Source organism: Xyrauchen texanus, chromosome 16, assembly GCF_025860055.1.
Source record: "Xyrauchen texanus isolate HMW12.3.18 chromosome 16, RBS_HiC_50CHRs, whole genome shotgun sequence".
NCBI classification, from domain to species: domain Eukaryota; kingdom Metazoa; phylum Chordata; class Actinopteri; order Cypriniformes; family Catostomidae; genus Xyrauchen; species Xyrauchen texanus.
The window spans coordinates 324,464-349,403 of NC_068291.1; the positions used below are offsets into that span (position 1 = coordinate 324,464).

Here is a 24,940-nt window from a genome sequence, read left to right on the forward strand (position 1 = left end):
TGGCTAACAATAGTGGTACCTGACGCGGTCTTCTGCTGTTGTAGCCCATTCAGCTCAATGTACGACACGTTGTGCATTCAGAGATGATATTCTCCTCAGCACAATTGTACAGAGTGGTTATCTGAGTTTCTGTAGACTTGATCAGCTCAAACCAGTCTCTGTTCTCTGTTGATCTCGCTCATCAACAAGACATTTCCATCCACAGAACTGACCCTCACTGGATGTGTTTTGTTTTTGGCATCATTCAGAGTAAATTCTAGAAACTGTTGTGTGTGAAAATCCCAGAAATACTCAAACCAGCCTGTCTGACACCAACAATCATTCCACAGTCCAAATCACTGAGATCACATTTTCTCCTATTCTGATGTGAACATTAACTGGAGCTCCTGACCCGTATATGCATGATTTTATGCACTGCAACAGCTGTCACACGATTGGCTGAATAGATAAACACATGAATAAGTAGCTGCACAGGTGTTGCTAAATAAGTGCTCAGTGAGTGTACATCACACATTCAATATCGGAAAAAGAGAAATTAAATACACAGACTAATTAACAATCAAGGAGCAAGTGTGAATCAATCGAGGAAAAACAGGAAACTATCAGCAATGACACAAGATCATTTCAAAATAAAAGTGTTTTTGAACAAATCAACAAGACTGGTTAAATCAAAGATAATTGTAACCCTCAGAGTTCATCTGATTGTCTAGCTTGACATTATTTGTATATCAAGGATGTCATTTACAGTTTCAAACAAAAGTCTTCTTAGACAGTCAATGATGGAAAATGATTAAAAAAAGACGCTTTATCCTGGAAACACAAATAGTTGTGATTCTGTGCTGAGAGTTGTAAGAGATAATGTGAAAATGCTGTCAACAGCATTAACATTAATACATCTGAACACAAACACTGTCATAATTGTTGTAGGACATTTAAAGTGAAAATACACAGGAAAGGCTTAAAAGGGAACATCATGTTTCTGATTTCTGTTTTCACTGAAAAGTTTGCTACATTATATCAAATGTAATAGAACGTGTCTAATTTTTTGCTGGCAAATAGTTGGATTTTTAGATGGCGATAACCAGATAATGATGTTGACATTAATTACTGCAATATATTCACAAGCACATTCCAATATAGTCAAATATTATATGAACAATTTGGCTATATATTTAATATTTGACAACCCAATACCATTAAAATGTTCTTTTTATGTTGTAATTGAGACTCTAGAAAATGACTCTTCAAAAAAGCCTGAAACAAAGAAAAATGCTCTATGTCTAATGTGATGAAAAATTAATCTTGGACTAAAGTTTGATTTTAAATCATTTAGTTGTATACGTTTGAAGGTTTTTAGCAGTGCACTGAGGTGATGTGTTTTTTATGACTGTCATTACAATCCCAACATATCATGAGAAACAACTTTATGATTGTATGAGACATGTCACAACAAAACAATATGCACTTTTCATAATTCTCTCAAAGTACAGTGAGAATATTTCATGCATTGTCCAAAAAGGTCTTTGGTGCTCATGAAGATTACACTTTTAACAAATGTCATGATGCATTAACAGACACACAGTAGATTACTAGAGATTACTCGACTGTTGAGGGAACATACAAAGGTCATGTAGTGTATATTTCAGAAGGATTAAGAGGTTACATGCAGGGGCGAAAATTTCATCAAAATGTTGGGGGGACAATAAACATAACAATTCTCAAGAGCAATTTTTGAAGGGTTTTTTGTTGTTGCCCCGTTTGCATTTGTATTATTTTATTTCTTAAACAATTATATTATTTACAATACACATATTTTAATGATATTTTAGGGGGGTCCTAACCTATGGTTACATGTTCAGCCCATCCAAAATACAGCATGAAAAACAAACAAAAATGCTTTATAAGATACGTGTAAATAAAAAATATATAGTATACACCTGTTTCCCATTACACAGCAAAGTATTAAATATTACATTTACAAAAACATTGCAATACAAAACGCATTTATCAAGGAAGTTATTTTTGTACAACTAAATGTTCTATTATTATGTTACATATATATTTTATATTTCTGTTATTTTTTTAGGAAGAATATTATATTAAACTAAACTTGCAAGACTAGCAAATGCATTATATATACATACATAGAGGAAAAACATTTCAAATAACAGATGTTTCTCCATTCTTGGGAAAGTAGTACAGTGGTATATATTTTAGTATTTTCAAAAAGAAGTGTGACAATGAAATGTTTTTAAAAGGTGAGCTGTTTCTAGGTCAGTAATCTGACTTTAAGTGTTTTCTCTCTCTTATTTTAGAAGAATGGAAGAACAAATGAATCAGAATGAAATATTTAAACTACAAAATCATTCAAATCACTGAACATCCCTTGTATTTCATTTTAGCATTATCTTTGTTTTAATTAGTGTTTTTTATTTATTACTCTTTATTTTCAGGGTTACGGTTATCGGCATGTCACTGCAAAGTAAGACGTGCTCTTCTTCTTCCATAATGTCCTCTCACAGAATCAACATCTTGTTGTACATTTTCCTGTCAAACATACTCCTGAACGCTGTTAAAAATGCTCCACACACTTAAGCCAATTTTACCATCATTTATAGCATTTATTTTGGCCAACCCTTCCCTCAATATGAATGAATGGACTTTTGAAAGGTGAAGACTACTGTTGTTGAGTCCCCTGCCGATAACTATAAACATGAAAATGAAAAAGAGTTAAAGGAATATTCCGGTTCAATACAAGTGAAGATCAATCAGCAGCATTTGTGTCATAATGTTGATTAGCACAAAAATAATTTCATCTTGTCCTTTAAAAAGCACAAATGTGTGTTCCAGTGAGACACTTACAATGGAAGTCAATGGGAGCCATTTTTGGAGGTTTTAAAAGCAGAAATGTCAAGATTCCATTAATTTTTCTGTTAAATCTTGTGTATTATTTGAGCAATTATCATTTTTATTGACAGTTTAAGGTTTTAGGGTTTGATCACATCACCATAGTAAAAAAGTTGGAAAATTGTCAATACGTTTCCACAGCTGTGGTAAGTGATTTTATGACTACAATTTTAATAAAGAAAAGGAGGGTCAAAATTAAACATTTGTGGTAATCAATATAATGTCACAAATGCTGCTGATTGAGATGAACTGGTATTGAACCAGAAATATTTCATTTTACCCTCCATATAGGGAAGGGAAGACATATTTGTTACTATGGATTGCTTTAGATTTCTGTAAATGTCAGTGGTCATTAGTCATTAAATAACAATATTAACACATAAATACAAAGAGTTCAAGATCGTTGAATGTTCTTACAGTTCTCGAGTCCTGAGTCTGCTGGTTTAAAGCGGTTCTCCTCACTGGTCTAGAGGTTAGGAGTAGATGGACCAGTAGATGATGTTAAAGAGCGTGTACGCACCAGGAAAGATCGCTCGAGAGTATTTGTCTATAGCGTGAGTGTCTATCCAGATGTTGACATAACCACGTGATGTTTTCACTGGACTCGATCTCTGCGAATCGGCGAGTGTGAGCTGCGCCAACATCCTCTCCTGTCTCCCACCATTCTCAGGCATTCCATAATTCCCGTTTGTGTTTGGATCCACATCACTGTAGCAGGTCGTCATCATTATGTCCTCGTCAGGGTTTGCTATACCACACGTGCACGGCAACTGCAGCGTCAACACAGTAAACACATCTTACTGTACAAAGAAATTTCAATATCATATTTGTGCATGTGTGTTCTTTAACTGTGTACAATCATTCTTGAGAAGAATCGTACATGATTTCTGAGTTTCCTCTCTCGTCGCTCCTGTACGGTGGTCAGGTAATTCACTGCGGCGTACTCGATGACCGAGAGGAAGACGAAGACGAAGCTAACCCACAGGTAGATGTCCACAGCTTTGATGTAGGAGACTCTGGGCATGGACGCGTTCACTCCAGTGATGATGGTGGACATCGTCAGGACTGTTGTGATGCCTGTGGATGAGACAAATATTGCTGCAGAGGTCTCCAAAATCACATCAAATCAAAAAAAGTTCAAAGCACTGTTACAATTGCACACCACACTGACAAATCATGACGAATGAAATGTTTCATTGTGCTGTGAAAACATAATGTAACATTTAGAACTAGGTGATCAGACATAAGGACTCTGTAGGATAGAGGTGTAGGGGATGTATTGCTCCCGTCTACAAGAGCAAAGTCCTCTTTGGTGATGGCGCCCTATGTTCATAGTTAGCCTATGCCTAGAAACTTCAGCCCTGTGACCGAATCGTTGCATTGATTTACAAGCAGACCAGAATCAACTTGCAAGAATGTACACAAAATTTTATTTAACTTTAACCGGTATATGAAAACATAACTAATTTAAACAAAAACATACACATAAGAGTCACTTAACCGTTTTAGAGAACCATCCATTTCTTAATTTAAAAGCATCTTTTGTTACAAAAGTTCAGTTAGTTACTGGTACGATATTTGCAATTGCCTTGGCTGTTGAGAGAGCCCGTATGCAGTCGCAGGAGAACATCTTGATGGATCCTTGAGTCGATGGTGTTCAAGTTGCAATCAATTTCTTCTGCATTGAATGAAGAAACTGTGGTGTTCATTGACTCTATGGTCAAGGTGGTTACACATGGCTTGATGTGTTGAGGCCTGCCGGCCTGCGACCTCATGGTTGGATCGGGTGGTCCTGGTCCCACACGAACAGCAGAAGAGAGTCAGGGGAAAGAGAGTGAGTAAGAGGCAGGACGTATCTTTTAACTTCTGATGAAGGTCCCTCCTCTCGGGTCTGGCTTGAGAAACAATGAAAAAGGTGCAATTTCCAAGTGGGAAATGTTCCTTTGTTTGGAAGCCGACTCATTTGCATGATTGGGGTTAGTTTCAGCCCCTGTCAGAATTATATATATACCATTGTGCAGGATGTCACACAAGGATTAATTTGATGGGAAACATGGCAGAACTAATTGTACATTATCTGGTACTGCTGTCATAAATCATGTATAAAACAGTATACAATACATAAAGACACTTTACAATACAGAAATGATCATATACACAATGTCCTGGGGATATACATGTGAATTGTATGTGAAACAGTTTGTATATAATTTAATGAAGAAAAGTCTGTTGTTCTGGGCTTTGTGTCCATTTCATATGGGGGAAAGGAGTGTTTTAATCTTTCTTCAATCTTTGCTCTAGCATGCAGCTAACCTCCCCACACTTGGAATGTCACTGGGGTCTGTTATTTGCTGATAATGACCTGTGGGGGGACAGACATCTCGGTGGGGAGACAGACATCATGCTTGGTTAGACCTTTGCTTGTTATAGTCTTGAGACATCTGTTGGCTTATTCATTAAATGATGGAATAAAGGTGTGTCTGATTGGTCCAGATACTACATGGTGTTGCCACAGTTTGTAGAAACACTTTTAAATGCAGAATGCTGCCTATGGACATGTATTCCAGTTTCAAGGTCCAACTATTAAAGATTGACATCTTGGTTCCTGCTTTCTGTGCACTTCTGTACAGACCTCCCAAATTTCATAAGGACTTCATCCAACAACTTCCGGAGTTTCTCTGTCAAATGGTCTCATGGTGATAGACTCATGATTCTTGGGGATTTTAATATCCATGTATGCTATCCATCAAAAACTGTGATAAATGAATTTATCTCCGTCACTGAGTCTTTTAATTTTGTACGACATGTCACTGGTCCTACTCACAATATGGGTCATACATTAGATCGGGTGTTATCGTATGGCATTTCTGTGTCCAACTTAGAGGTCTTAGATATTGGCATTTCTGACCATAATTCAATAATGTTTGATTCTGTCTCTACATGTCCTCTGCCTACTTTTCCTCAGCCCTTATGCCACTCATGGACCATTCACTCGTCTACTGCCAAATTGTATCTAACTAATTTCACAGATGATGTCTTAGCTGGACTCGACACTGAATCATTAGTTGAAGCTTTTAATAAAGCTTGTATTTTACACTTGATAACGTCATGACGTCACCCACGCTCTCAGACAAGAGTTCAAAAAAGCTGAGCGCAAGTGGAAAAGAGACAAGCTTCAGGTCTCTTATGACATTTTAAAGGAGTGTTTAACAAACTTTCAGAGAGCTGTAAAGGAAAGCCAAGTTTTTCTCTACATTAATCTCTGATAAATCAAATCGACTAAAACTTTTGTTCAAAACAATTGATTCTGTTTTGTACCCAAATAAAAATGCTTCTCTGGACACCACCCAAGAGACCTGTGAAATATTTTTATACTTCTTTACTCACAAAATTGAGCAGATTAAAGGTGCGTTTGTACCTTCACAATTTGATCAGCCACTAATTCCTTCCCCATCCAGCTCCCTGACTCACTTTCAACCAGTTACATCAGCACAGTTAACAGATGTAGTCTCCAAGATGAAGTGTTCCAGTTTCAAGGATATTCTTTCTCCACGCCTTCTTAAAAATATTTTCATGACTATTATTCCAGTGTGACAGCTATAATTAACAGCTCATTAGCAAGTGGAGTTGTTCCAAGTAGTTTTAAACATGCAATTCCACATCCATTGTTAAATTTATTTTGGGATCTGGCTATACATATCAATTACAGACCAATCTCCAAACTGCCTTTTTATTTCCAAGATTTTGGAGAGAGTTGTTAATTCGCAGCTCTACTGCTATCTAAATACTTTTAACATTTTAGATACATTTCAGTCTGGTTTCAGACACTTGCATGGCACTGAATCTGCATTGTTGAAGGTCACTAATGATATTTGACTCTCCAAGGATTCAGGTTCATCTGTCGTCTTAGTTTTATTAGATCTCAGTGCCGTGTTCAACACAATCAACCATAATATTCTTCTCAATCATCTAGAGTGTATGGTTGGCATCCAGGGATTGACCTTCCAGTGGTTTTCTTCCTATCTAAAAGAAAGGATGTTCTCTGTAAATGTTGGTAACTTTTCTTCTACGTCAGCTCAATTACAGTGTGATGTCAAGGGTCGATTTTGGGATCCTTGTTATTTTCCCCATATATGCTTCCTCTGAGCTCTATTTTTAATAAGTACAGCATATTCTTTACATTTACATTTACATTTATGCATTTGGCAGACGCTTTTATCCAAAGCGACTTACAGAGCCCTTATTACAGGGACAATCCCCCTGGAGCAACCTGGAGTTAAGTGCCTTGCTCAAGGACACAATGGTAGTGGCTGTGGGGTTCGAACCAGTGTCTTCTGATTACCAGATTACCAGTTATGACCAGTCTTTCAGTGTTATGCTGATGATTCCCAATTTTATTTCCCAGTGAGTGTAGACAAGAAATGTTCATCTGAGAATGCCCTAAATTGTTTCAAAGATATTAAACATTGGCTGGCAAGCAATGTCTCACAATTAAATGAAAGCAAAACCAAAGTTCTGATTTTAGGTTCGTCCATGTCCTCTTTATCGAATGTACAAGATCATGTGAGGAGTCTTGGAGTGATTTTAGACTCATCATTACTTTTCAATAAGCAGATCAGTGCTATTGTCAAGGGTAGCTTTTTCCACCCAAGATCTATTGCTAAAATAAAACATTTTCTTTTCTATAAAGTCCTGGAAATTGTGATTCACTCACTAATTTCATCAAGGTTAGACTATTGCAACTCATTGTACATTGGTCTGCCCCAAACTTTATCCCGCCTACAGCCAGATCAAAACATGGCAGCTAGGCTTTTAAAGGGGGCAAGAAAGAGGGATCCCATTTCCCCGGTTTTAGCATGTCTACACTGGCTTCCAGTGAAATTCAGGGTAGATTTTAAAATTGTGGTTTTTGTCTACAAGGCACTATCTGGTCTTGCGCCCCAATATAGAGCACTCAGGTATTCTAGTGAGGATTCCTCGTTGCAGCTATAGATCTAAGGGTGACCGTGCCTTTTCAGTTATAGGCCTAATCTATGGAATAGTCTCCAAGGATTAGTCCATGTGAGGTCAGCTTCTTCACTAGCCATTTTTAAACTTCTTTAAAATCTTATTTGTATTCTGTAGCTTTTGAATAGATCTTTGAATAGTTTGAAATGGATAAATACATGATGTTGTATTATGTTTTATATTTAAATTTAAATCAATCTGTTTTATATATATTTTGTTTGATTGATCTGTTAAGCAATTTGAGTCAACTTCTGTTGTTCTGTACTCTATAAATAAAGGTTGACTTGACTTGGCTAATGAACTCATTGTTGAATATACGTCATAGAGAGATGGCACATTTATCAAAGAATATTTCAAGAAATAGAAACAGGCAATGTGTTTAATATCTCACCCAGTGGAACTCGAGCAGGAACGGCTCTGCGGTCAATCCAGAAGGACACCCAGGACAACATGACCATCAGTGTCGCAGGGAAATATGTCTGCAGCAGGAAGAAGAAGATGTGCCGACGCAGTGTGAAATGAATGTACAACCGATTATACCAGCCTGAAAAACAACAATAAAACATTTGAGTTCAAGTGCTGATGATGCTATTAGTTTGCTTTAATGTTATGATTTTATGCTGTGGTTTGACACAGGAGAAGTTCTCCACACACATCAACAGTTCACAAGACAGGAGATTTGATCTGTAGAAGAAGTTGATCTGTTTAATGACTGATGATGATAACTCTTGGGTGATACAAGAACCAAAATTTTGGGATATTGCACAAAAAATCTGAATGGAAACAATGCAAATAAAATCACCAAAATGTGCATTGAAAACGTTTATGCTCACTTGAGGTGAAGATATTTTTAATTAAATAATAAAACTACAATAGAAATACATTCACCGCATGAAATTCCAAGAGGCGCATCAAAAAGTCAAGTGATTGAATGATTCACTCATAACTGGACTAACCAGCGGAGTGATATCATCTCAAAACATTCTGAAAGCTGTGCCCTGTGTCTTAACCCATTTTTATGAGAGTGCTGATTCTAAGCGCAATTTCTGCGCCAGCGCAAGTGGGCATGTGTGAGTATATTTGCACTATCTGTGGGTGTATGTGCACAAACTTGGGGTGTATTGTATGTTGCATTGTATTGTAATTACATTGCACTTGACACAGCCCATTAGCACTTTGTGTGTGCAATTTTGTCAAACCCTCTTGCACCTAGAATTAGCGCATATGTGTACGAAAATACCAAAACTTCATGGCCATGCCAACTGACTTTGCACATATTATGTATCACATAGTATTCTTAAAATAGGGCCCATAACGTAAATAGAAGAAGATAAACACTTTTTTATTGACTTCCAGGGAAAATGGCAATCAAAACATCACGTTGTGCTTTTGGAAGCAACACGTTTTTTCGTCTGTGTTTGCGCAATGTTGACTTCTGTGAATGACAGGAAATATTTAGCCAATATGAATGTATCTCAATCTCTGTGTGTCCTAAGGAAGTTCTTGAACCAAAATTTAGAACAGAGCTAGTGTTAGTTGTACATTAAAGCTGTGTGTACATTTGTGAAATTATCCAGGCTTAATCAGATTTAATGTAAACACTGTCTGATAGTGATGCCTAGCCAGAAAAGAGCTTGCATTTAGTGACTGTGCGTGTGTATGTGTGTGTATGTGTGTGAGTGTTGTGTGTGTGTGAGTGTTGTGTGAGTATGTGTGTGTGTTGTATTTTTGAGTGTTGTGTGTGTGTGTGTGTGTGTGTGTGTGTGTGAGTGTGTTGTGTGTGTGAGTGTTGTGTGTGTGAGTGTCTGTGTTTGTGTGTGTGAGTGTTGTGTGTGTGAGAGTGTTGTGTGAGTATGTGTGTGTGTGACTGTGTTTGAGTGTTGTGTGTGTGTGTGTGTGTGAGTGTCTGTGTGTGTGAGTATGTGTGTGACTGTGTTGTGTGTGTGTGACTGTGTTTGAGTGTTGTGTGTGTGTGTGTGTGTGTGTGTGTGAGTGTGTTGTGTGTGTGAGTGTTGTGTGTGTGAGTGTCTGTGTTTGTGTGTGTGAGTGTTGTGTGTGTGAGAGTGTTGTGTGAGTATGTGTGTGTGTGACTGTGTTTGAGTGTTGTGTGTGTGTGTGTGTGAGTGTCTGTGTGTGTGAGTATGTGTGTGACTGTGTTGTGTGTTTGAGTGTTTTGTGTGTGTGAGAGTGTCTGTGTGTGTGAGTGTCTGTGTTTGTGTGAGTGTGTGTTGTGTTGTGCGTGTCTGTGTGTGTTTGTGTGAGTGTTGTGTGAGTATGTGTGTGTGAGTGTGTTGTGTGTTTGAGTGTTGTGTGTGTGTGTGTATGTGTGAGTGTTGTGTGTGTGAGTGTCTGTGTGTGTGAGTGTCTCTGTGAGTGTGTGTGTGTGTGTGTGTGTGTGTGTGAGTGTTGTGTGTGTGAGTGTCTGTGTGTGTGTGTGTGTGTGTGTGTGTGTGTGTGTGTGTGTGAGTGTTGTGTGAGTGAGTGCACATGTGTGATACCTGTACTGCTGTAGAAAGCGAGTTTAGTTGTTGTGTGGAACTTCTGAATGAGAAACTGAGACAGAGAAATCCTGTCGTCCGTGTTCAGAGACTCATTGCCTTTCTTCCAGTACAACATCAGATCATCATCAGTGTATGCATCTGTCAAAAAACACACATACACTGTACATAGAGTATGTTCAATTCAATAAAACAGGTTTTTCATCATGGTATAATTCTAATGAGGTGTAGCATTATCCACAAACAAAGCCATCAAATTAACACATCACATTCCACAGATCAGATAGATCCCCCACCAAGCCATTAGAGTGTCATAAAAACGAATCAATGACACCTTAAATTGAAGGAGACCATCCCTCCCATGCCTGCTTAATCTCAAATTAGGGTTTGTAATGACAGAGCTTACCAATAAAGAAGATCCTTCTTTGTTCCACAAACTTAAACCAAATGGCCAAGTAACACCGTGGGACCTGAAATGCATAAATCTACGGCCATATCAGGAAATGGAGACATGTGAAGACAGTCCCAAGTCCTGAAATCAACATGGACCTAAAACAGGGACATCTGCTTCTCCCCCTCTGCACATTCCAAGGACATTCTCTCTTCGCTCAGCAGAGACTGCATGGACCCACAGAATATACACCATATATAGCCTTGCTAGATAATTCAGAAAATTACTCTATGACCTGTGATCACTTGTTTAAATGACAAATTAATGATTATAGCCAATGTACCTTTTTAAAATATGTATAGTTATTTGTAATCACTTCTAACTAACAAATCGATGATTATAGTCTTTTATCTTGTATGGTAACTTCGAGGTTCAACTGGATATTATACCCCGACAATCAGGTTTCTCATAACGTTTAATGTATTATCCATGCTGTAAAACCAATTAATTAACCAGTTTGAATTGTAACCAGGGATTTTCACATTTTGTTACTTACACGTACAATATTCTTTAAAGAATGTCATATTTAGTATGTAAATGCTTGCTTGTTTAAGTAGAAAATGTTGATGAAAACGAATGTCATGTCTCTTGTCAAGACATAAAAGTTCATGATTAAACATGCACTATTTTTTGAGTGGGAGTTTGTAAGAATCCTCCACAAAGGATCATAAATCAACTTTTGAAAAGGATAGGTCAGTTGACCATGTGATTCTGGAAAGTCACTTCTGATTGTCTCAAGAAACTTTTGGGATGAGGCCAATTTCAGTTCATAACTGTCCTATCCAAGGAAGACTCTCTTCTCCTCCCTTCTCTTGATCTTCCTCTTCTGCTGAACTTCACTCTTGCAATGCTCTATTTGGAAGTGTCTCTTGCTTCTTTCAGATCCTCCATGCCATTAAGAGTCCAAGGAAAACTCAGGACACACAAAGTCCCGAGGAAGCCTCTCACTCTCTGCTCTATGGTTCACACACCCAACGAGAGTCGCGTTGTCCAAGACCTCGACGGAACAAACTTTTTCAAATGCCAAAGAACCAAGCAACACAAAGAATGCAATGCAAGAAAACGCAACGACACACAAGTACATCTCCAGACTTTTGCTCAAAATGCTGGTGTATTACTTAAATACTTTGCGTAGTCCGATTGCAAATCGAAGTAGACTCAAAGAAAAATAAATGGTTCTTAACCCTCTGGGGTTGGTGTGTTTTTTTTTCACATAGCAGCAACATAGACTTAAAATACTCCGTCATTTATGGTCATATAAATACAATCAATACATGATTATAAACTATAGAGGGTCTTCTTTTTTTGTGTACACTCATATTAACATCAAAACCTTGTGTTTTTTTTTAATAAATAAAATAAAAAGGGTAAGCTTTCAGCAGTCTCTGTGTTCACGATCATATTTCAGAAACACGTCACTAAAATTAACTTCAACTCCGCGAATTCTTCTCACACAAACATGAAACATATGTCTAAAGAAAGCTTAAAATTTCTACTTTTAAATAAAACAATTCAAATTTAAAACAAATATTCTCCTGCAATGTAATCTGTTTGAAACAAAGCGATGTACAGTTTTTACTGGTCTATCCAATTATCTGTAATGTGATCCCACCCACCAGCAGAGCGCGCCATTCATACGCTAATGTGCTGAGGCGATCAAGGGAAAAGTACACGCCCCCGACTGCGAGATTTGATGTAAACACAACACAACTCAACTTCTCTGCATGTTTGTAACGATACACAGGCGATCAAACTCTTGGCTATTAACCCTCTGGGGTCTGAGGGTGTTTTGGGCCCTGGAGAAGTTTTGACATGCCTTGACATTTGTGCTTTTTTCAGTTGCCTAAAAACATATTAATATCTAAAGTCTGATAACACTGTCTTCAGCACAAACTGGGCTAGAATAATATGTGAGCAACATGTATGTACAGGTTTGTATTTTTGAGAAAATAACGTTTATGCGTGGTTTTTGAAAAAACAAAAATGTTAAGTCACTGAAATAAGGCCATATAACACATACTAAACATTTCTCCACAAGACTTTTGAGAACTGGATCTTGTAGCCTAGAGTTTTTGCTACAAAATGATGTGAAAAATCATCCTGATCACTCATTCATACAAAACAATATAGTAAGACACTTTTAGTGTTAGAAAGATCATATGCGAGGAGGCGTGAACGATCATGAATATTGATGTGATTCACACCTGAGGACACAAAGACCACTCCTCTGGGCCTATCAATGAGGAATGTGACAGAGAGAGAATTAATGTGAGGAGACTTAATGATCAAAATCAAGTTTTAAGTTAAAATAAGTAATCTGACTAATATATTTTCTTTACATAAAGACTTTACTTAATTTTAGACCTACACTACCATTAAAAGAAGTCTCTTCTGCTCACCAAAACTGCATTTATTTGATCCAAAATACATATGATAATATGCTGATTTTCTATATTTAAAGTGCATTTTACTCATTTAACCTAAACACATATTTGCAAGCACAAGCTTTGTTGATGATAATGAGGCAGCATACACACATTAAAATATAATCTAACATTCATATTATTTTTATATCATATTACATATCATATTTATATCATACAGCATACAATGTAAATAACAACATTTACATGTAACTAAAACTTGCCTATTAGGACATGTCAATACTTTGAATGTCAAACTTTGAATCCTGTCTGGAAACAGTCCCACTAGTAAAATATGTACATGTTTATATAAAATAGCATGTCAGCTAATGAAAACTAAACGACTTACTCGTTTGAAATTGTATCCTCTGCTGGATCAAGTCACTCTTCAAAATACAAACGTTCATCGGAGTCCCGCTCTTCTTCTCAGAAAAATGTTAACTCTTCCTTAAGGCATTGCCAACAGACTCCATGAAGTTCATTTTCTCTGTATTGATCCTTTTCTTCACATTCTGTCACTACCCACCAAACTGTCTCTTGTATATATTTGTTAGATTAGTTTTATGCTTAGAATAGCAATAAAGTTTGTCTGTGTTCAAAGATAATTTGACTGTGGTATATTTTGAAAAATAATCTCATCCCTGTTTTTAAAATATTTCGATTCAAAGCTGTACCTAAATATGTGTAATATTATTTTCGATAAGCCATGAGAATAATATCAATCCAATAAGTGAATTAATCATAATTCCCATATTAAAGCGAATTCCTTACAATAGAAATTGTGAGCAGATACAATTACGACTTTAATGGTGGAGAATTTTATTCAGCAAATAATTTTGTTATTTGTAATTTATCTAATTTATAACGGTTGTCGAATGTGACTAATTCCATTATACATTTCCTTACATAATAATGTAGAATAGGGACAGTTTAATTTCATGGAGGTACGCGGGCACTTTAATGCATACCGTGAACATTTACATCAACCAAATTTTCTACAGAGGCACATGCAAAAGAACCTCATGCAGTTTATATGTTCTGTTCAGTATGATCATATGCTTACATCGGTGTAAGTGTGAGTGAAATGGGTAAATGTATGTGTATACATACAGCTCTCGATCTCTAATGAGCAGGTCTGTGTGTCCAGAGGAAATCGACTCAAGTCCATGTTACACATCGCTGTCACCGTCACTCTAAACACAAACACATCATTAGAAATCCATGTTTGAATTTACATTCTTGATTTTCACCATTGTTAACTTTACATCATGGATAATTTCATTTTTGTTGCTAGTATTATGTGAGAAAGCTATTCACCTGAGACTGTAGAGAACATTTCCATCAGGGTACACACGTAACATCACATTATCTGTTGTTGTGTCGTGAATGAAAGATCTTTTGGAATGAACGAAAAACATGTCAGGAACCCAGATCTTCTTTACAAGCCTGCTGTCAAATGTCATGCTCTGATTGTTGGTGCTCGGGAATGACAGACGCTCATCTTTCCAATAATGTCTCAAATACAGAGTCATGGTGAAATCCTGATGAGAAACATCTCATGGTAAACATACTGCAGGCAAAGGATTTAAAACATTTAAACCAATATAACCTTTGTCAAAACAATAAACTTCAAAAAATACTTCTATGTGGTAGTTTATAATTATAAGCTGGTTATTAAAGTGCTTGTTACTGGATCACTCACCATGTCAACCTCAGAGATGGTGTCTAGACTCTCGACCTGAACATCCACACCAACTGGTATAGGAGGTCCTGTTATTGAACAATCAAAGAGAACATCAAATCTACAGTTCTCATTTGTGTAAATGATATTAGATTTAGGTTAACATTCAAACATTTAAATAGTAAGCATTACATTATTAATTTGTGTTTAAAATATATTTATAATATGGTAAATGCTGAAAAAAATTTAAAGATCTTGTCATGAGCCTTGCGAGTGCTTTTTAAACCCTATTCAGACAGTAATTGTTTCTCAGGGAAACGTACGCATGGCTCCTCTGTGTTAAAACTCATCTGTTCAGATGACAAATAATTCACGGAGGAGGAGAGTTCTGTTATACTGCAAACTCGGAAATTTGCTTCTCACATGGTCAGTTGCATGTAATATTTGTAGGGCTTGCACCGTGTAGTCGACTAGGCGGTTATTCCTCTTTCTACTATTCATTCGAAATCTCACGCCTTAGGCGAGACCAATATCGGAAGCCAATAACACAATGTCTGTCAAAAGATTGACAGACCAATCGTGGCAGCGATTGGGGAGTCCTGCCTCCCCAATATAAACTGCAGCTACCTGCAACTGCCTCATTCTCACTCCCTTCCCCGTGGAATATTTTAGGAAATGGCTCTCAGCAGACACATTTGTTTGTGGATTACAGTTTAACAGTTCCCAGACAGAGTCGAAAGGCAATGACTGGACCCAGTATTTTTCTCTGTGTTTGTTGAGTGGCTTTCTTTTTCTGTCTGCGAGTGTAAACTAATGCATTAAGGTAAGTTTTCTCTCCTTCAATGGAAACTCTTAGCACTTCTCAGTGCTTTTTCCCTACTTTTGAGGTACTCCCCCTGCCTTGCAAAGGAAGGAGAAAGAGTTCACCCACTTTCTACACTGCTTCATACTACAAAGTTTCATATCATCCTCGCCTGTGTGCTTGTGGTGCATAGATTTCTGCAAATGATTTATCACATGTTAGAGTTTATGGAGAGTTCTCAAATCATCCGATATCCTTGAGGAGAACAAAGATGATGACTGAGATGCCATTCTTCCCCCGAATCAGTCCCAGCTCCGAGAGCAAAAGGGAATGTGCCCCGTCCCCGTTACAGGCAGACATGGAGCACATAGAATTCTGTTGCAGGGCGCAGCCAAACTATGGCTGTACTGGCATGCCCAGCTGGTAGGCCCATGTACGAGATCTATACAATGTGAAAAGACTCCCGTCAAGCCTCCTGCAGATGAGGCAGTTTTTTCCGGCTGTCCTGGACTGCATGGCTGAAATTAACAGATTCTGGGACAAGCATTTTTCTCACTGTGTGCCCGTTAAGGATTTTTCGAGACTGGACATCCTGGATATGGGGGAAATGTGAAAGTGGAGTGGTGTGAAAATAATAGAGGGGCGGCTCCCCTATTTGCCACTAGATGGCTCTGCCACACCATCAGTGAGCGATGAAGGCAGTGGCTCCATAACCACTCAGGCCGAAAGCTGGTGTGCATATGCAGTTCATCCCTGGGTTTTAGTCACAGTGGAAAAGGCTACAGACTGCAATTTGCTGTTAAACCATCTCTGTTCAATGAAATGGTCATATCAGTGGCTCAAGCAGAATCAACTCAGATATTGGAGGAAGAAATACCCTCTTTACTGAGCAAAGAAGTGATATGAAAGCAATCAGTAGAAGAAAGCCATCAGAGATTTTTTAAATCCTGGTACTAATTCTAATAAATTTACATACCACTGGTTTGCCCCAGAGAGTGATTGAGGCCAGCTTTGACACATTTGTTGTATGATCTCAAATGGGGAGTGTTTGAACGATGGTGTTTCGTACTTATGTTAGATGATGAACATACTGTGTTTTCTGCAGGACCTTATAGATAAGTACAGAGCCTTTTCTACGGTTAAAGTCTATTTTGCTGCTATATCGTCATGACATGTGGGCATTGACTCTGGTACTATATGGATCTCTCCATGGTCCTGAACTCAATTTCTCAGCCTCCTTTTGAAACATTTGAGAGTGTTGCGCTAAAGCTGCTCTCTTTAAAGAAATCTTTGTCTTTCCTCATGGTGGCGTAGTGACTCAATCCGGGTGGCGGAGGACGAATCTCAGTTGCCTCCACCTCTGAGACCTTCAATCCGCACATCTTATCACATGGCTTGTTGAACACATTACCGCGGAGACCTAGCGCGTGTGGAGGCTCCAGGTGTGGTAGTTAGCATCTTTTCTTGTGGAGTTACTCAGGCCCCGCTCAAAAACATTCTTGAATCATTCTTGGGGGAGCTACCAACTCTGTTGGTTGCGTCCATCAAGATGATGTGTCAGGACTAAAGCAATATAGAGTATACTCTGTGCCTATTGCCCCATTTTGTAGACTAGATACACATCAGCAGGACCCCAGTCTTGGTGGTTTGCTTATTTTACATGACAGTTTCAAATAGCCCAATTGTAGTTTTTAAATAGAGCAATTTGTGTTCACCTCAATTTATGTAATAAGGTGGTCAGTTTAGTTACAATAGCTAGCTGTCTAACTATATACAGTCAAAATTGTTCTATGTAATGTATAGTCATATGTACTGGTGTATGTGCTCCATCTGTCGAAACAAGTGTTCTCACCAATATGCTTGTTCGTTCTGCTTCGTGAAATTTTGAAGTGCTTTATATATGATTTATTTATTGGTTTTTAAGATGTGCTGAATATGTGGTGACCCCCACACCCCAAAATATCATCCAGCACCCCTGCACACATTTACATTTATGCATTTGGCAGATACTTTTATTTAAGCGACTTACAGTACACTTATTACAGGGACAATCCCCCTGGAGCAACCTGGAGTTAAGTCACTTGCTCAAGGACACAATGGTGGTGGCCGTGGGGCTCGAACTAGCGACCTTCTGATTAACAGATATGTGCTTTAGCCCACTACACCACCACCACCACTCCCACTCCAAGTGTGTAGGGAGCGAGAGAGGCTACACATACCATGTACAGTTATGAAAATGTGGAAATTATCAGGAAATGTATAGGTTAACACAACTTCTTTTCTCTTCTTCTTCTACTTAAGAGCCCCTTCTCGCTGTGGTGGAGTGGCGACACAACTTTAATGTGAACATGTCTACATTATCTATTATTAATGTGACAACATTTCTGTGATTCAGCCTCCATTGTATTAAATATACAGTATATATGCTCATTAACATCCATATTTTTCAATAGTAGCCATATGGCACTTGGCAGACATCAAAAAGGATTGCAAAATGACATTTGGATCGATTCCTGCTTTTAAACTCAAGAGATGTGGATTTGAAGGGCAATAATATTAGACTAGCCCCTGTAAATGCTAGAATTACCTCACGTCCCAATGTTATATAATTACTATCTGAATAGGGCTTAACACAATACATACAGAACAGAGCTGTGCTCAAACTTTGAACCAAGCAACAATCAAATCGTAGCCCTTTGCAGTTTAATAATCGCACAAATTCATATAGCCATTTATATTTTATTTCAATTAATTTATTTCACTTTCAATTGTGCAGCCCCAGTAGTGACTCCTTTTATCTTTCACCTCAGTTCCCATCAGAACCGGCTTGCTCAGGAGGGGTCACTTGTAAGACGAGAGTTGCTCTGCAACTTGCTTTATGACTGTTTTTGGAGCACAACCCATACAGTACAATGGAATCGAATTATAAAGTGTGTTTTATTCATTAGTTCACAGTGCCCAGTCTTTTGCATATAAGCACAATTTTCTTGGAGAGGTGCTGTAGATTCATGTAGAGTTTATCAAGAACTATAAAACCAACACTTTATCCCCCCTACTGCGCGATAGCTTAATATAGGCAACCTAACCCTTCCCCATTATGGTTGTTGGGCCTCATGTATTTGGGGCGGCTGTGGCTCAGTTGGTTGAGCGGGTTGACCACTAATCGCAGGGTTGGTGGTTTGAATCCTGGCCCACATGCCGATGTGTCCTTGGGCAAGACACTGAAACCCAAGTTGCTCCCAATGGCAGACTAGCACCTTACATGGCTGTGTGTGTGTGTGTGTGTGTGTGTGTGTGTGTGTGTGTGTGTGTGTGTGTGTGTGTGTGTGTGTGTGTGAATGTGTGTGTGTGAGTGTGTATGTGTGTGTTTGTGTGTGTGTGCGTGTTTTTGTGATTTACGAGGACAATTTTGTAAGTTACAAATTAGTAATTACAAGGGTATTATGCTATAAATGTGATTTATGAGGACATTTCTAGTGTCCCCATAATTCAAATCGCTTAAAAATCATACTAAACAATGTTTTATTGAAAATGTAAAAATGCAGAAGGTTTTCTGTGAGGGTTAGGTTTAGGGGTTGTGTTAGGTTTAGAGGATAGAATCTATAGTTTGTACAGTATAAAAGTCATTATGTCTATGGAAAGTCCTCATAATGATAGGTAGACCAACATGTGTGTGTGTGTGTGTGTGTGTGTGTGTGTGAGAGAGTGTGTGTGTGAGAGTGTGTGTGTGTGTGTGTGTGTGTGTGTGTGTGTGTGTGTGTGTGTGTGTGTGTGTGTGACTGTGTGTGTGTGTGAGAGAGAGACAGTGTAAAGCGCTTTGAATACTGCTAGGGCTTAAAAAGTTGCTATATAAGTGCAGACCATTGACCATTTATTCAGATACAAGACAAAGGCAGGCCTAACACAGTCGTAAAGCCTGACTGGGGGTTAGGGTGAGACAAATCTTACTTATAATAATCATGCCAAAATCAAAAAAATCTAATCACGGAAGTTTGTTGACTGCATTGTATTGATTATTAATTGATATTATATTTTCAATAAACTTCGTTATAATTAAAAGAGAAGTGTTTTGGTTTGTTTTGCATACACGTGTCAAAGGCTGGCAGGGGATGCCAGTGCTCAAATTCAACCCTTCGTTGTTCCCTTTTTAATCTTGATGATCTACGGACATCAATTTTCCTAAGAGAACAATCTAACATTGAGACTGTTATACGGTCTGGTTATTAGTCCCTGATTCCAGGATGGTGCCCCGTCTACATTAATCCTAATTAATATTCTATTGATTTTGATAATTGATAAGTATCTTTGATGATTGTTGAATTTTAAAGATCAATAAGCTAGAGTTAAGTCTAATCAATGTTTAATTAATTTTAATAATGAATTATTATCTTTGATAATAATTAATATTCTATTAAATTTGATGATTGTTGATTTAAAGGATTAAAAAAGCTAACATTGATTCTAATCAATGTTCTATTGATTTTAATAATGAATAATTATCTATGATAATTATTAATTATTGCTAATAAACAAACCTGCTCCTAAACTGTGAGCCCTACATGGTGTAGTTATATATTTATTTGTATTATTTATACATTTTGTTTATTTAATTTTTGTTTAGTTTTTTTTTAGCTACAATATAAAAAACACACACATAAAACAGGGTTTTAAACTGAATTCAGAGATGTCCCAAATTAATAAAAACGTGTTAATTCAGTGTGATTAATTGTATTAAAAATAACGTGTTAAAAAATGTACATAATTAAACGCAATGACGGTAATAAGGAAGATTCCTGAGAAATGCTTGTAGTACCACCTGTTTACTCCAGAGGGCAGTATTTGAGACTTCAGCTGTATGAGCAACGCACAGTTTATACAGTGAAGAAAACAACCATTCAGCAGCAACAACACAAACATGTTTTAAGTTCTTGCATTCAAAACACTTGGAGTGCAAATCCGGTTCAAGGGATCTCAAGATGTGTTCGAAGTATTAAACAATATTTAACAACATTTTTAATTTATGTTTATAACGCAACGCACCCGAGACGCTACACAAGCATGTCTTAAGCAAGCCCTCATAATAAATCTCCAACTGATTGACAAATTCACTTGTGTAATGGATTGCTGTGTATGCCAATGATTGACTTATGATCAGTAATATGGTAGTAAATAATACATTGTATTCTAAACCGCTTTTATATTGTTTTATCAATGATTAACTGTTCTGCTACAAGAATGTAATGCATTTTAATTATCGGAATATTTTTTATTATATATATATATATCATCTTTAAATATTTAAAGAGACTATGTATAATTATTTCATTATTATATATTGAGTTATTGTTATATGAGGGGCTTTCTCAGCAAATATTTGTATGTGCGATTAATAAATCGGGACACCATGTAATTCATTTGATAAAACTTTTTAATTGATTGACAGCCCTAGAAAAAATACAAAACATAATATTAAACATAACCTTAAACAGCTCATATAGTATTTAGCTTGACCTTTAACATTTTCTGAAGGTTAAGCACCTTCCTTGCTGAAAAAGAACAATAATTGGCTTATGACATTTTTTACAAGTTTCAAGCCCTCTTTTGACACAGTTAATGGAAAATGTCAGATACTAGTGTACAAATATGTATAACAGTAACATACACTTGCATTTCCAGGAAGGTGCCCCTTCTATCAGAGAAATTAAAGAAAGAACTCTCCTGTTGCCCGCAAATGGGACATGAAAAATACATTTTGTGTGAGTTTTGTCTGCCTCCATCAGTATTTGTGTTCTGTTAAAATATCTCCAGACTGAATGTTGTATTACGGGAATCTTTTAGAAGTTTTCATTGAACAGACAGATTTAATGGTCATCCATATTTCTGCCCTATTTTAGCTCAGACGCAAGTGGGTCACAACCATTTAAAGCGCTGCAGTCACATCTGGACACATCTGTTTACCTTTTCTGTTTCATATGCAACAACACACGACTCAAACAAGCCAAAGAGCTTATGAAATGACTGCTGATACCCACAGTTTGGGGTTAAACTTCAATGGTTTGATGCTCTCAGCACACAAACAAATTGTGGTCGACACACACTGTTTCTCCTCACTGCAAGTGAATCTTTATTTAATGTAGTCTGGGTGGTATATTCATTGACGTTGTGCAGTTTTGTTGGTAGTTTTTGAGGTTGAGTTCACAAAACCTGACCATGTTGACATCTGTCGATGTCAAGCTTCTTCCAAGTGACAGATTAATTTTTACTGAAATACTGTAGTTTTATTGGACACATGACCTATGACAACAACAGAAGATATAGGAAGGGGATCTTTCTCCTAAAAAGATGACATTATTTTCCTCTCCTAACTATGCTTGATTGCATTGTAATTGTTTTATTCCATGCTGTCTCTGACCCACAACAGACCTATTCAAACCCGCGACATATATTTAGGTCAGAACCTACCAGTTGAGAACACAAACCATTACAATTTAAAAAGCATTCATAAATACGAAAAACATATTGATGAGAAAACTATAATGTTATCTGTTACACCAAATCTCTCTATAACTGAATTGTGTGAAACATGCCACCATGAACACATTACACAAGTGTTTGTGAGATGTTTATGTGTAGATATTGCATACCATCTGCTTACCTCCAAATGCTGGTCTCATTGAGAAATCATGATCGTCTATCCTCAACAGCTGCTCTGATTTGGTCATAGGAGATTTAGTCATGTCTGGACTTCTTCTGAAGATCAGGCTAAAATGTAGATACAAACCAAACTAAACAATCAGAAAACACTGGCGCAGCTAAAAGCTTTGAGATTCCAGTTAACAAGGAAACGTCTCACTTGAACACAAAGTCGGCCTATCTGAATGAATACAGTTGTTTTATCTTCAGAAGAAATAAAAATGCATCTATAGCATCTACTGTACAACAAAAGCAAAACAAAACTCTTTCAAGTAATAATAAAAGATTGCAGTCTCATTTAATCAAGAACTATCCCTACATTTTTGCAAAATGATTTTTACATGGCTCGTTGGACGTATGGCGTCAGTTTCCTGGTGAAATGAACACTAGAGGCACTACAACAATGACTTTTATTTACTTTCCCACTGTCAAGATCCCCTGTTGTCTGCCCTGTGTTGTCACTTGTCATCCCGAACTACACTTCCCATAATCCCCTGCCCTCATCGCTGCCAGTGTCATTGTTCTCACCTGTATATAATTTAATCATCATCACCCTTCTGTATTTAAACCCTGTTTGTTTGTTCATTCATTGTCGGTCGTCAAATGTATGTTAAGGTTGTCCTTGTTTGTGATCCTGCTCGTGCCCTCCATTGATGTTTCTCATGTTTATACTTTATTTTCCCCTTGTGGATGTTTTGTTTGTTCCCTGTATTGTTTTGTTATTTTGTGTTATCCGGTTCACCTTTTTCATTAAAAAGCTGCATTTAGATCCTCACTCCTCGTCTGAATCATAACACCCACAATTTACATGTAAAATGGCAGATAATCAGTTCATAAACACTTACTTTCACCCTGTTCCTCACACAATGTTATCTTATGACATCTAAACACTTTTACTACTTGAGCCCAAAGTGTCAGAGAAGCACCACAAAATTACATGATTGTGTTTTTCATCTCACATTTGCTTTTTCTGACACGGTTAGGTTTAGGTTCAAGGTTTAGGGCAGGGAGGTCGGTTTTGTTGATTTAAAACTCGATAGATCATTAACCTTAAAAAGCTCATCTAGAACATTTAACTAGCAGTGGATATTTCACCTCGGAACTGCAGCAATACGTGTTATTAACCACACAATATCATTTTGCAAAACTGTCGCCACAATCACTTGATTTTCATGAGATCAGGCAGAAATTTTCACTAAAATCCAGTATTATATATTAACACTATAAACTAATATTACGTTAATTAAAACATTGTACCTGCCAGACTTGTGATTTGCTCCATCCACTTGTGTTGTTTCTCTGCGTAATCTGCACAACACAGAGAATTGAATTAAATTCTGTTGTTTCAGCAGATCTAGACTAGTCACATTTTCTGTGTTGATTTTAGGGGAAAGTCTTCAGAATTCCTCAGAATGGATGCATGAATGAGAGTGCTGCAGTCTTATTGCTGAAAGCATCATCAAATTAGCCAAAATATTTAATAATAAACATGAACATTACAAAAATAATTAATAATTTAATCTCAACATCCTTAAAACAAAAATGGCTTGAGAAGCAGAATGTTGTGAAATTGTAATTATTGTTTTCAGAGAAAACAAACAAAATTTGGTGTTGTTTATAAAAAAAATAATACAAAAAAACTATTTGCCAGTGAGGTTAGAAAAGTAAACTTGTTTTCCTTTTGAATCAAGATTATTTTCTTACCCCATTGGCAAATAGATTTTTCTTGTTATAAACATGTCACAAAATTTTGTCAGATGTCTCTGAAAACAAGACTAAATATAGCTGCAAGCAGTGATGACAGTCCAAGCACCATGGGCCAATTTCCACCCTGTGGCTGTTGGAAAAAAATGCAAGATGGACAATTGGCATTTGACATTATTTGAAACAATTTTGAAGCAATTTGTGTAAATATAAGGTCTGTTTTGATAGCCACACTTCCTGCTGCCAGGTGGTGACGCAAACCGTGACCCAAAATATTCAATGTGATTATCCCCCAAGACTAAACATAATTTTTTATTATTCTTTTCTTCCTATATTAGGGTGTTTTTGAAGCACTTGGCATGCTTAAAATGTACACCTCCAGTCACCAAAATCGATTTTGATTTAACACACAGAAGATATGAGACACTTCCTGTTTCCCATTTTTTGCAATTAATTTAATGCCTCGCCATGGAAATACTGTTAGATATATCTAAAATCTATTCACAATTTAGCATCTACAGTGTTTCGGAATAATGTTGTCTAAATGTGGCAACAGTCTCATGAATCTTCTAGGAGTATTTAAAAGTTCCGAAAAAATCAAAAATGGCCGGTTTCTTCTTGGGCGGACCAAATGACTATAATTATGAACGTTGTCTTCATGAGAACTATATTTGTACCACTTTGGTGACTGGAGGTGTACATTTTAAGCATGCCAAATGCTTCAAAAACACCCTAATATAGGAAGAAAAGAATAATTAAAAAATATAGCTGCAA

The 24,940-nt window shown here is 37.1% G+C and overlaps 1 protein-coding gene across 1 annotated transcript in view; it reads right to left on the reverse strand.

Moving 5' to 3' along the window:
* Positions 1-1,333: 1,333 nt before the first annotated feature.
* The window catches only part of LOC127657067 (gamma-aminobutyric acid receptor subunit rho-1-like), a 66,747-nt gene continuing 43,140 nt past the window's right edge, over positions 1,334-24,940 (reverse strand). The window contains exons 2-10 of the mRNA XM_052145710.1: positions 23,720-23,770; positions 22,425-22,531; positions 14,989-15,056; positions 14,604-14,827; positions 14,397-14,479; positions 10,413-10,553; positions 8,306-8,458; positions 3,788-3,984; positions 1,334-3,677 (exon numbers count right to left, since the gene is read on the reverse strand). Of these exons, the coding sequence (XP_052001670.1) occupies positions 3,381-3,677; positions 3,788-3,984; positions 8,306-8,458; positions 10,413-10,553; positions 14,397-14,479; positions 14,604-14,827; positions 14,989-15,056; positions 22,425-22,531; positions 23,720-23,770 (1,321 nt within the window). The 3' untranslated portion in view covers positions 1,334-3,380. The remainder of the gene's footprint in view (positions 3,678-3,787; positions 3,985-8,305; positions 8,459-10,412; positions 10,554-14,396; positions 14,480-14,603; positions 14,828-14,988; positions 15,057-22,424; positions 22,532-23,719; positions 23,771-24,940) is intronic.